Here is an 11,981-nt window from a genome sequence, read left to right on the forward strand (position 1 = left end):
ATATAGGATTATTATTCATTTATTTCCATATTACACTTTTATGGTTTTTCTAACTTTTTCCCCTTATTGTTCCTATTTTTGAAAATTGAAAGGGCAATTCAGAAAAATAAAGAAGAGAACTGGAGGAATGTTTGACTACTTATACATGTTGTAATCTAGTTTAATAATAATTAAAAAAATGAACAATTAATAGAAAATATAATTAATTTTGATGATTTAATTATGAGATTCTAAATGGATATATTAACAAATTTGTGTCATGTCCTATTAAGCATATAAATTAAAATGAAATCTTCATTTTTAATATCAGATTACTTAATAAATATAGCCATCTAGTAAAGACCTACTCATCATATCAAGTGAATGAATGTATATTACTATTGGTATCTGATTATTCTAAATTTGAAATGTTGAGTACATTTGATAACTGATTATTCCAAGTTTGAAATAATTTTACTATTGGCACCCGAGATGGACCGAAGTTGCCAAAAAACAACAAACAATAACTATGTCTCGGTCCCAAACAAATTGGAGTCGCCCTTATGAATCTTTATTTCTTTCTTTAAGCCCAACTCCTATTATCGATCATAACAATAAAATAAAATTTGCTAAGTCGACTATCTATTTTAAGTCATTGGTCCGTAAAGCACTTTTGGGTTGGAGAACTTGGTACTCATAAACTACAAGCTTTGTTAACTGAAGGGAGAACTTCAATATGGTCAAAATTTACAAGGTTTGTAAACTGAAACAAAAGTTATAAAGTTACATATGACTCTCCTCTCTGCAGCTTGCAAGCTGCATTGACGAAATATATTATTTACAAATTTGTTTACTCTACAAGAACTGTTTTAGAAGTCGGATCCCACATCTTCATATTACTCGTGATGCCAGGATTCAGTTTTACAACAGTGAAGTACAAATGCACATCCCCAGATGCTAGTTACATTTGCGCTTCTGGAAACTGCTTCAACTAAAACTTGGAATACTGAGAAAAATGAAGGTTCCTCCAAAATTAAACCAGTTGTAGCCAATGGAATGATCACTTTTCAACACTTGAGATTCTCGAGGCCTCCAAAATAACCCTGCGCGCCTGCAGCATGAGACATGAAGCTTTCAGCTCTTTTCCAGACACCTATACCATCTGATATGGCAATCGTGAATCTACAATCTCAGGAGGCAGAGGCCCCAACTCATTGGCATGATTTAGTTGTTCCGTATTGTCTATGCAAAAAGCATCTTAAGTTCCTCAATTCTTGCAGTCCGAACTTCTTGGTCCGTCAAAGCACCAGAAATCATCCGTTGCTTCCTAGCTTGTACTGCCTCCATTCTTTCCTCAACTGAACCCTGCCATCAGAAAAATATGCATGCAAGGGTCCAATGACTTTTTTAACATGATGTGCACTCAAGGTGCGATAGAGCATATTGATATTCAGGTAAGCGCCAAGGAACAAGCACCAGCACTTCCCAGAGAGGGCGATATTGTTACATGGAAACTGGTTAACAAGCCGTAATAAGGAGAAAAGTGTTGAGCATACCTTCACAATGAATCGTTTAATCATTACTTGCTGAGTTTGTCCAATACGATGAACACGCATGACCGCTTGTTCCTCAACAGCTGGATTCCACCACGGATCCTAGAGATAAGCAGGCAAAGATGAACATTGTGTATATTTGACAACAATAGAGTCACAGAAAAGTGTCAAATAGTACATATAATTATATAAACATTTCTCTCGCTCTATGCAACACTTAGATCAAATTATTAATACGAACGTGTGGAATTAAAAAGAAAATAGAGTCTTCTACTAAGAGCAAACCCGCTTTTGACAACACAAACAATTAAATTCAGAGAGTTCAATAGTCTGTGATCATCTAAATTTTTTCTAAAGGCAGACAAGTACCATGACAAAAGCATTAGATGCAGCCGTCAGGTTTATCCCAACACCACCAGCCTTCAATGACATTAGCAACACCTGTATAATATTCAATTTGACTATGGAAAAATAATTAATTTAAAAATAAATGTATAAGACAAAGAGGCAGCAGCCACGACAAACCAATATGCCATCCTCTTCTGAGAACTTCTTTATTACTTTCTCACGTTGTTGCTGGTTTAACGTCCCATCAAGGCGAACAAATGGAATATTACTACTGCACAAGTATGGACGTCAATAAATATATTAACTCAAAAATAAAGTACACAAAATATGGACAAGGCTATTGCAAAAGGCAATTGACAAAATCAATAACTTCAAATGTTTAACAGGACTCAACTAATGGGAGGAAAAGAATTGTCGTCCAGATAGAGACAAGGGTCAAATCATTTACACAAACCAGAAATCTTTCTCAGTTTCCTTACCCTTATGAGCATGCATACCAAGACTACTACAAGTATATTTGCCATAAATGGAAATACCACGATGTTCATTGAGCTTCTTCGTGTACAGTTACCTTAAAAGACATAGAAGTTGCAGAATAGAGTGCTCAAAAGCTTATAAGTTCTTCAGAATCTAACATGAACAAAAACAGGGTGTACCGAGAAAGAGGAATCTGCAATAAATCTAAGAAGGCAGTCCACTGACTAAAAACAATGCTTTTGGAGCCAACGGAACGAAGACGTTCTAGTTCACCCAACAAGGCTGATACTTTTGATGACTCCACCCAATTCTTCTCAACATCAATCTGAAAGCGGCTATCTGTCGGGGCCGTTATAAGCTCCTGCTTACTGACAGTGTTTCTGCAAAAGTGGAATATCTATATAAAAAACATGCAGTTGATCTCATTGTATAGAGTCTCGTTCTTCAATAAACACCTGTAGGAAAGTACCTACAAACAGGACAAAGGCCGGAAGTAGAACTTCGCCAGCTTGCCAAGAGACACTCTCGACATAACCTATGAGCACATGGAGTCAAGACTGCATCTTCAAAAGCTTCAAGACAAATAGGACATTCTCCCTGTTCTCCCTTCCGCAACTCTTCCACAACCTCCTGAATGTAAGCACGTGAAGGAACATCTTTGCCTTCTCCAGTCTCCTTACCACCCTTAAGGAAACGTTTAGCAAGCTTATTTAGATCGGAGAATTCTTGGGTATCACCTCGACTGGCCAAGAATAAACCCCATCAGCAAATATTACTTGAAAGATAATATCTAGTAACTATTAGTTATTAGATATTCCAGAGTCCAGAAACAGAGAAGCAAGGTGGGTAATCAGTCCAAAAGAGCAACTACAAAAACAATAAGACCTACTATTAATAATATAAGTCAGGTATGATGCCAGATGATAACAGACTACTGGAAAGAAAGAATAAACAATCTGAATAGCGTTTATAACTATAAGACAAACAATGATCACTTTCTAGAAAAACTGGAGTCAATAAGCTTTCTGGACACTGTATTTACTTCGTAGAATATTCTTGGATCCACATTTGAAAAGTTTTCGAAAGATCCACCTTGCTTTTCTTTCATTAAATAGGCAAAAAGAAGCGCTTCCATTTAATCTAAGAGTTGGCACACAGATTGTAAGTTAATAAAAATCTGTTTAAACAAACACTCCCTTTTCTCCATATCCTATCTCGCGCTCCCATAGTCTTGGAAATGTTCCTTAACTAAGATATGCAATTTAGTACTAGTATTACACATAGTTGCTACATATCTATGTGAAGTATTCATAATTTGAATTAATCAGTCTAATTACAGTAATTGGTCAAGTTGACAATATGAGAAACAGGACTATCAATTTAGGTCAGAGGGAGTAATGAGAATCACGTACATTCAAAATAAAATTAGAAATCAAACCAAAGTCTCTCCAAATCATCAATATAAGGAATAACTAAGCGCTTGTTGGAAAGTCACGCAATATTTTTTCTGGAGTATAAGTTCATTTAGACAAGAACAAACCACACAACATTAAACTCAAAGGATAAATAGGTGCACGGATGAAAGTACACACCTCATTACAAGAAACGGGTGGTCACAACATTGACGAAGTCGCAAAAGCAACTCCAATATAGAAGCATAGTTGTGGAGAACTCGCCCTTGCTCAACAAACTGATCAAACTTCACCTGATATTGGAGATATAGGACTATGGGAAAGGAAATAAAGGTGCAAAAATAATCGAGAATTTCATGGACAGAGTGATGATGGTAAAACCTTGGATCTTTTATACAATGCATCATAGAAGTCGCGCTCTACTTCTGTTAGTTCACAATATGTCACTTGAATATCTGCTGGTGGTAGAACTAAAATTGGTCTGCAACCCAATAACACCAGAAGCAATATAACAGTTCAATAAACCTAAAAGTAACCATAACAAACAAAACCAAACAAAAGAAGACATCAAAAAAATAAGATTAGTGAATCCTATGTGGAATACTCACCTGCCTTCCCTGTCTGTACTAGACTTTGTTCTTCTCAACATGATCGATCTTAAAATTTGTTGAACCAACTTTAGCCCCCTCTCATCTCCCTCCTCAAAAGGTTTCTGAACAAGCTTGTTCCACCTTTAATATGACCAAGCAGACAACATGTTGAATGGCATCACAGTAACATGAGAAAACTCAATCAATTATGCAAATAACTTTCTCACACAGAACTTAGCTTCATATTTCACCAGATACAAAAAAGGAACAGCACTTGTAGCAGCAAGTGCTGTTAAGGATGTCCTCAAACTAAAATGGTAAGGATCTAGACTGATGCCAGAAAGATTAGTGAGGTTTTAGTGGAAGATCATATCAATGAATAGCTGCTTCAAAACAGGGTTATTTAATAGTCATTTACAAATCTTAATAGGATAACAAGACCATATGAATGAATAAATCAAGCTGTTGTGGATCATTTGACAAATTGGGGCAAAGTCACAGTAAAAGATATGTGCTACACTCTCTACAGTCTCCCGTCCACAACATTTTTTTATTAGGTTAAAATTTCATTTAGTGATGGAGAAACCTTGCATACAAGGTGTACAAAGGTAGAGAATCTTACAACAAAGCATGTCCTCCACAAATAGCATCCAGTCATAACATTCAATATTACCAGCACCCACCACAGTTTCTGATACGTTTTCATGACGACAAATAAGTTTGAGGGTTAAATTTTAATGCAAGGAATCCATATCTTACCATGCCCAGCTTCCCCATGGTTCGATCCTCAAAAATCTAAGAAGACTGTAAATATCCTCCAGATTGTTCTGCCACGGGAAAATAGTAAGTTAAAGTCACATAACAAAATTAGGTGCCTATCAATAGCAACCTTCTCTTGAAAAAGCATAAGAGCAATGGCAAACCACTATAAGATGGCAACAAATGCTAGACTTCAAGAAGAAATGTCCAAAAAATGTACAAACCAAATTTGAAGAAACTAGCATCATGATTACCTAATCGGGTTAGTAGTATCCTCAAGTGTATTAGTAATGATCAGCTGATGATACACTTAACCGAGTAAAAGGTATCTTAATGTCATGTATGATGAAGCTTGTTGGAGGGTCTGATCACCTAATTTAACTCTTAAGAATTCGTCCTAGGATTTCGAGGAGCTTTTTAACGAAACTGCAGCAGCCTCTCAAATCCTTTACCTCCATTGTTCTAGTCAATAGAAGTACTTCACTAGGTATTTAGCTTTGTGGAGTCTTTGATAAGATAATTCACTAAGGCTAAATATAAACCAAAACTGCAGCATTAGTAGCATAGAGATTCAACGACAGTGTTCAGGGCCAGCCAAAAAGGATCTACTGAGAGTCTATGACTGCATAATGGATAAAATATATGAATGTCCAGATCAGCTGATAAAAGACAAGCACCGGAAAATACCAGCTTTTCCAATACGAAAATATCTATTTTCTTCTCTTTTGCAACGTAGGGAAAGAAGGGTGGCATGAACTTGTATCTGAACTTATGCAGAGAAAAACTAGCACTTACAATCAGTTGGAACAATTTAAGTTTAAACAATTGATTCAGCTTTGAAACACAACAACAACCCAATATAGTCAGACCTCTCTATAACAGCATCCCTATATAACAATACTTTACTATAAAAGCCAAGCTTTTTTGGAACCAATTTTCATGTTATGTTATAATATATGTTCTATATAACAGCACTCCGCTATAACATACAAAAATATTCGGAACAAACGAGGCTGTTATAGAGAGGTTTGACTGTATAATCCCACAAGTGGGTCTGGGGAGAGTAGTGTGTACGCAAACCTTACACCTACCCTGGAGGTAGAGAGGCTATTTCCGATAGACCCTCCGCTCAAGAAGAGAAAAGAAACAATAGAACAGTAACAACAACAAAGGCCAGAAAGATAGAAAGATACTACCAGCAACCTAAGAACCAGAAAAATAGATGGAAAAAGCAATAGTAACAGCCAGTAACTACGGCAAGAAACTAGGAATCCGGAGCTCAGCTTTGAAACACATAAGATAAATACTCAGGGGTCAAGGCATGCTTGAAACTTACAAAGTCATTAGAATAAGACACGCGACCAATCTAGCAATAAAGAGATGGCCAAAAATCTTAATAATATACCACTTTTATGAATTCTAAACATTAATATATCTTTTTACCTCTCTGAGAAGAACTATGAAAATAGCAAAAAGCGGTATTTTTTACTTTGTAGGAAAATAGAAACTTTAACCTCTAAATAATGCTAATAATCTTTTCTTAACAAATTTCCCTACTGTAACACGGACCTGGATAGGGGTACCAGTAAGACACCACCGACGGTCAGCAATAAGAGCAGCAGCAGCATTGGAGATTTGGCTTTTAGAAGATTTGATAGTATGTGCCTCATCAAGCACCACTCTAAACCATCTAATAGAGAAAAGTCCCCCACTGTCCTCAGCATTCTACACCAAGAACAGAACACAAAAATGAATATAAGAGGATCTAGACCGAGTTAGAGCAAAGAAGTACTGATAGGCAAACAAGGTGGACACAGAAACTAAATGTCAAACTATAATTTGAAGAATCAAAATAATACCTCTGTAGAAAATTCGGAGGCCAACACTCCATATGTTGTCAGCACGACATCACTTCGAGCAAGCACTTTTGTATCCTTTGATCTTGTCTGCCCATAGTAAACATAAAGAGATAGAGCACCAGGTTGTGCATGGGCTTCAATCTCTGCCTACAAACGACGGATTCATCTTCAGATATCTATATGTAAATCCTTCATCTTTTCCTTTTTGGTTTTGACAATTGTTTGTATGTAAAGCTTAATATGCCTAATGTGCCATTTTAGTTCCTAAAAAACATAGCAAAACTAATGTTGCCAGCTGAAGCAGATTTGAAGTACCTTCCATTGACCTAGTAGTGTCATTGGACATATTATCAGATTCCCACCAGAGATAAGTGTGGGCTTATGTTTCAGGAGCTTATCAAGACTAGAGAATTTTGCTGATTTCTTTGCAAAAGTTGTAGATTGACCTAAAATATTACTAGCTTCACCATTTTCACCAGACAGCTGGCTTGTAGGTTGGCTCCCTGATGATCCACCTCTTTCAGAATGACTGAGGAGGAGAGCTATAGTCATTATAGTCTTCCCTAACCCCATTGAATCTGCCAAAATCTTCAACATACTCTCAAGTCATAAAATGGAAAATTGCATAAAAACAAAATATCCCAAAGAGAAAAAGAAGCAAAGCGGCAACATACTCCTCCTCTAGCCATTTCAAGGGTACTCGGGAATTCAGTGGTCGCATCACCCGAAAATGCATTCAAGTAAACAACAAGCTCCCTCCTGAAATGAATTTTAGTGTACTGAATGCGAGAGTAAGTGGAGAAGAAAAACATGTATGTCAAGATTCACATACTCGTCTTTCAGACGGTAAGCATCCCAACATGGATGCAGAGTTGTTGCCGCTTCATCCGTGGTTCTTCCCCTCTCCAGTTGTGTCATCCAATGAAGTGCCTGCTTCTGATAGGGTCGCAGTTCGCACTGGAGTGTACTTGGTGGTTCCATTTCCTAAAATGTGAATGTAAAAGTATTTGGTACACATAGAGAACTCCATAGACAAAACAAACAATTTTGAGCTGGCCATACCTGTATCTCCGAGTTATCAGCTGAACCAACAATATAATCAAGATCAGTATCAGAAATTGTCTCATCATTCTCAACTTTATCTCCATCTGCAGATGAAGAGCTTTTGGATAAGTTCGCGTGCAATACTGAGGCAGGACCACCAGAGCTGTCCTGTGAAGAAAAATGAAGCATTTAAGAGGGTGAGCAGCGGAAACTAAGAGAAACTGTAACATCTTGATACTCTGACTTTAAGAGGGTGAAGTAGGAGTGTGAACTGAGAATAGAGGGGAAAACGAGTGGGAACTCTCTTCTTGTCTTACCTGTTCGCTCAAAGGCCGCTTCCTCGTGTATAAATCAGCTGGAGTGAATTCTGCCTAATAATGATCAAGAAAGAATTTATTGAATTAATGTCATTCAATCATCGATGAGATGAATTCTTATAACTAGGCAGAATATGCAGATCCCAACTGATAAACAAGTTGTACAAAGAAGGTTATAATCCATGATAGTCATGGTCAGAAAACCTCAACCACTCCCTACAACATACAAAACCAAAAGGAGAGTATCACCTTCTTAAAAGGAGTAAGTCCGAGCAAATGGAACAAAGTTGGAAGGGGGTGAACAACTGTATCATCTGTAGATCTAGCCTTTAGTGATGTCTGATGGCTTTTATGGAACATGGAGCTATTAATATACACTCTGCATACAAGACAAAGTTGATCAAAATCACCACCGTCTGTATCGTATCTCATGAAACTGGATTCCTCACCTCAAATACTAAACTATAACACTAAAACTTCGCCCAGAGTACCTGACGGACAAAAGAACAGAGTCCATAATCGCCAATATATTAGGAGCTGATTTGCAACACCCTTCAATTCTAATCTTCTTATCCCTCACCAACGGCAGAATACATCGAGCCCATTCATTTGGAATACGCCCCATCTGTCACTCCACAACAAACAACCAAAAAATCAGGCTTATTATACAGAATTCCCTCAAGAAAGATCTAGTATTCCCCTATCACACCAAGAAAAAACTAATTGGCAGCAAATTCTTTCTTCTGATGATTTCACTTTATATTCAGACATCACATTCTTAAGCAGAAGCAGGTGCATCCACTGGCCCGAGCTCAAACTATATTTTTGTATACAGAAAATTTAAGACTTGAAAAAAAAAGTACTTCTATTAAAGTGGTGCACCCACAGCTTTTAACTTCTTCTTTTTTCAAATATGGGTTTTCTTTGGACCAACTTGCTCACATCTTAACTAATCCACCGGGCAGCTTGTCCAGCCCAAGAGCACAAGTTTCCAAGGTAATAGATGGGTTCACAACAAGTGTTGTAGCTTGGATCTGAACATGGGATCCCTAAGTTGTCACTCACATGCCCCACTGATTTAGAAGCGGTGAGTTCTAAAATATATATCTTGATTTTGTATAACCATCTAGTATTCGGCACCCACTGACCCAACTAATCCAGATTTGCGCCGCGAAAGAATTTCCCCATTCCCGCAGCTTGAACCTGAGACTGCCGGTTAAGGGCGGAGGGTTCTCATACATCCCACCACGATCCTCTGCTTAATTTTACTCCTATCTAGCTCTATCTATACTTCTTTTTCAAACATCTACAAATGTTTCGAGCCTAAGGTCTCGTGGGTTTTGCCGAGCTACATAAGCCTTCTACATCCGCTACTCGCCTCAACCACTAGACCCTCCCCTTGAGGACACAACCACTGTCCTAGATTCACATTGGTCTAGAATGCAACTTGAACGGAGCAAAACCTTAGCAACTTCCTTTGTTTTCTTTCTTTTTTTCTTTCTTCTTTGGAGGGCAGGGGGCTAGAGGAATTCCACAAAAATGCAATAAAAGTTGCAGAAGAAACTTAAAATTTCAGAACATAAAAGAAGAAAAGAGTACCTCTCCACAAGCCTTGGTAGAAAACCTTACAATTTCAGAACAAGCAGCAGCCGCTTGACGCCCTCGTCCAAACTTCCCAGCTGGTGAAGCTGAACTCAATTTCTTCTTCTCCACAGGGAACGTAAATTGAACTTCCTCGCCAGCCTTCAATATCCTTCCTTTACATGTTGACATACCCGCCACCTCACCACACCCCACATACCACCACTCACTCCCCCTGTCACACTCACTCTCAATTCTACTCTCATTAATATTTAATCCCTCATTTGAAGAAACTGTACTAGGCTCAAGTTTTTGGATCTCACTAGTATTATTACTGCTTGAATTTGAAATTACATTTACAATTTCGAGTTTCTTGAAACTTGGGGTGTCAAAAATGATATTAATTGCAGCTGTGGGGTCGTTTTTGGCCATGTGAAGTGCTCTAATTATGTCCATCTCTGTATATTCATCGCCAACAATGGACCGTACCGTAGAAACGAGCTCCTCTGCGATCTTGTTCCCCATTACAGTGACTCCAAAAAAAACGGGGTAATTTTTCTTGGTTCGCTTCTGAATTTTGAATTTGAATTTCAATTGGATTGGTGAGAAGAATAGTTAAAATTTGAAACCCTAGACGGGTTTTAGAAATGGCGGGTTGGTTTGTTATTTGTTTCCAAAGAAGATGCATGCGGGGTATAGAATAAGTTCCCGCCTTAAAAGTCCCTCAATTTCTTACTAATGTTTATTTAGCAGCTTATAAAAAGTCTCCATTTTTTTTTTTTTTGCTTTAGTATGTTTTAAAATATTTAAGATGATATTGACTCTTGTTTTATAAGATAATAATAATAATTGAAGATATAATTAAGTATAAAAATATATTAAATAATAATAATATAAAAATATATAAAAATTTAAATAATAATAATAAAAATAGTAGTAGTAATTATTGAAGATATAATTAAGTATAAATATATATCTATGAAATGATGACACACTTTAATATAGTATTATAATAGGCAACAATCCTCAATTTAAGTCTTATAGCCTGTTTGGCCAACCTTCTTAAGAGGCAAAGTACTTTTTTTTTTCAAAAGCACTTTTTTTTCGTAACTTGAGGTGTTTGACCAAGCTTTTGGGGGGAAAAAGTGCTTTTGGGAAGAAGCAGAAAAAAGTAGCTTCTTCCCAAAAGCAGAAGCAGTTTTGACTTTTCTTCTTACCTAAAATACCCTTAATAAAATATAGTATATACCAAAATAACCATTAAACCTAATACTTAATATATTAATGTATAAGTGTTTCTTCTTGTTTTTATGATAGCTTTCTAATATATAGTGACTTTAGGGGTAAACGCTTTTATATTTGTTGAATGAATTTTAATATATTTAACTTATATTAAAAAAATCAAGTACTTTTAAATTTTATTTTCATATTTTAGTTAAATAAAATAAAATTATTTAATTATTGCATGTAATAACAAATTTTTGAGATTATTTATTTGCTTATAATATTAACTATTAAGTAAACATATTCATGTCCTTATACGTAATTTGATACTTAAAAGCACTTTCTGAAAAGTTTGGTCAAACACAAATTATTGCTCAAAAGTGCTTTTAAGAGTGATTAGTCAAACACAAACTGTTTCTCTTCAAAAGTACTTTTTTCAAAAACACTTCTCAAAATAAGCTGATTTCTCCAGTTTGGCCAAACAGGCTATTAGTGTCATCTACTTCCTTCACGTGTTAAATTTACGAAAAAGAATCAGACCACACATAAGAGGGCGACTGAAAGGCCAAGCAAATAAAGCATTTTCTTTAGGCCCCAAGCTCTTGGAACCCCAAAATTTAGTAGTAGTAATTAATTTTTACCTTAATCTTTTAATCAAAAAATGTTGAATTTGGTAATGAAAAGAGTACAATTTTTTTATAACAAGGAAAGAAGTGGCCACAAAGGACAACTTTTAAAAAGAGATACATACATATTATATTTTATTTTCCTTTTTGAAGTCATATTTTCCGGATTTCTCTTTATAATTATGCTTTTCTCTCTTCTTTTTTCGTATGCG

At 36.3% G+C, this 11,981-nt stretch overlaps 1 protein-coding gene across 7 annotated transcripts; it reads right to left on the bottom strand.

Annotated features, from left to right (window-relative positions):
• Positions 1-670: 670 nt before the first annotated feature.
• Positions 671-10,607, bottom strand: LOC107769939 (DNA repair protein RAD5A). 7 transcript variants are annotated; one of them, XR_012702289.1, is made up of 20 exons: positions 9,938-10,607; positions 8,830-8,963; positions 8,588-8,717; positions 8,339-8,392; positions 8,040-8,189; positions 7,810-7,961; positions 7,652-7,736; positions 7,293-7,565; positions 6,978-7,124; positions 6,688-6,843; positions 5,119-5,186; positions 4,378-4,500; positions 4,151-4,250; positions 3,950-4,062; positions 2,831-3,099; positions 2,537-2,737; positions 2,058-2,151; positions 1,902-1,973; positions 1,536-1,634; positions 671-1,344 (listed from the first exon to the last, which is right to left on the bottom strand). XR_012702289.1 is itself a non-coding variant. In XM_075237210.1 (20 exons), the coding sequence occupies exons 1-20, from the start codon at positions 10,442-10,444 to the stop codon at positions 1,222-1,224; spliced, it is 3,051 nt and encodes a 1,016-aa protein (XP_075093311.1). In that variant the 5' UTR covers positions 10,445-10,607; the 3' UTR covers positions 671-1,221. The 7 variants fall into 7 exon arrangements, 6 of the variants coding, with proteins under 6 accessions (XP_075093311.1, XP_075093310.1, XP_075093309.1 ...); XM_075237210.1 differs by having other exon boundaries at positions 2,058-2,148; positions 2,827-3,099; XM_075237209.1 differs by having other exon boundaries at positions 2,827-3,099.
• Between the last annotated feature and the right edge of the window lie 1,374 nt (positions 10,608-11,981).

The sequence above is a fragment of the Nicotiana tabacum genome, chromosome 18, assembly GCF_000715075.1.
Source record: "Nicotiana tabacum cultivar K326 chromosome 18, ASM71507v2, whole genome shotgun sequence".
Lineage (NCBI taxonomy): Eukaryota > Viridiplantae > Streptophyta > Magnoliopsida > Solanales > Solanaceae > Nicotiana > Nicotiana tabacum.

Coding starts and splice junctions, on each gene's coding strand:
- LOC107769939 (XM_075237208.1), bottom strand. CDS start 10,444: ATGGGGAACAAGATCGCAGAGGAGCTCGTTTCTACGGTACGGTCCATT. Junction 8,393..8,587: donor GACTTACTCCTTTTAAGAAG/GTGATACTCTCC, acceptor GATCATTATTAG/GCAGAATTCACTCCAGCTGA. Junction 3,100..3,949: donor CACCCGTTTCTTGTAATGAG/GTGTGTACTTTC, acceptor ATTCTTGGCCAG/TCGAGGTGATACCCAAGAAT.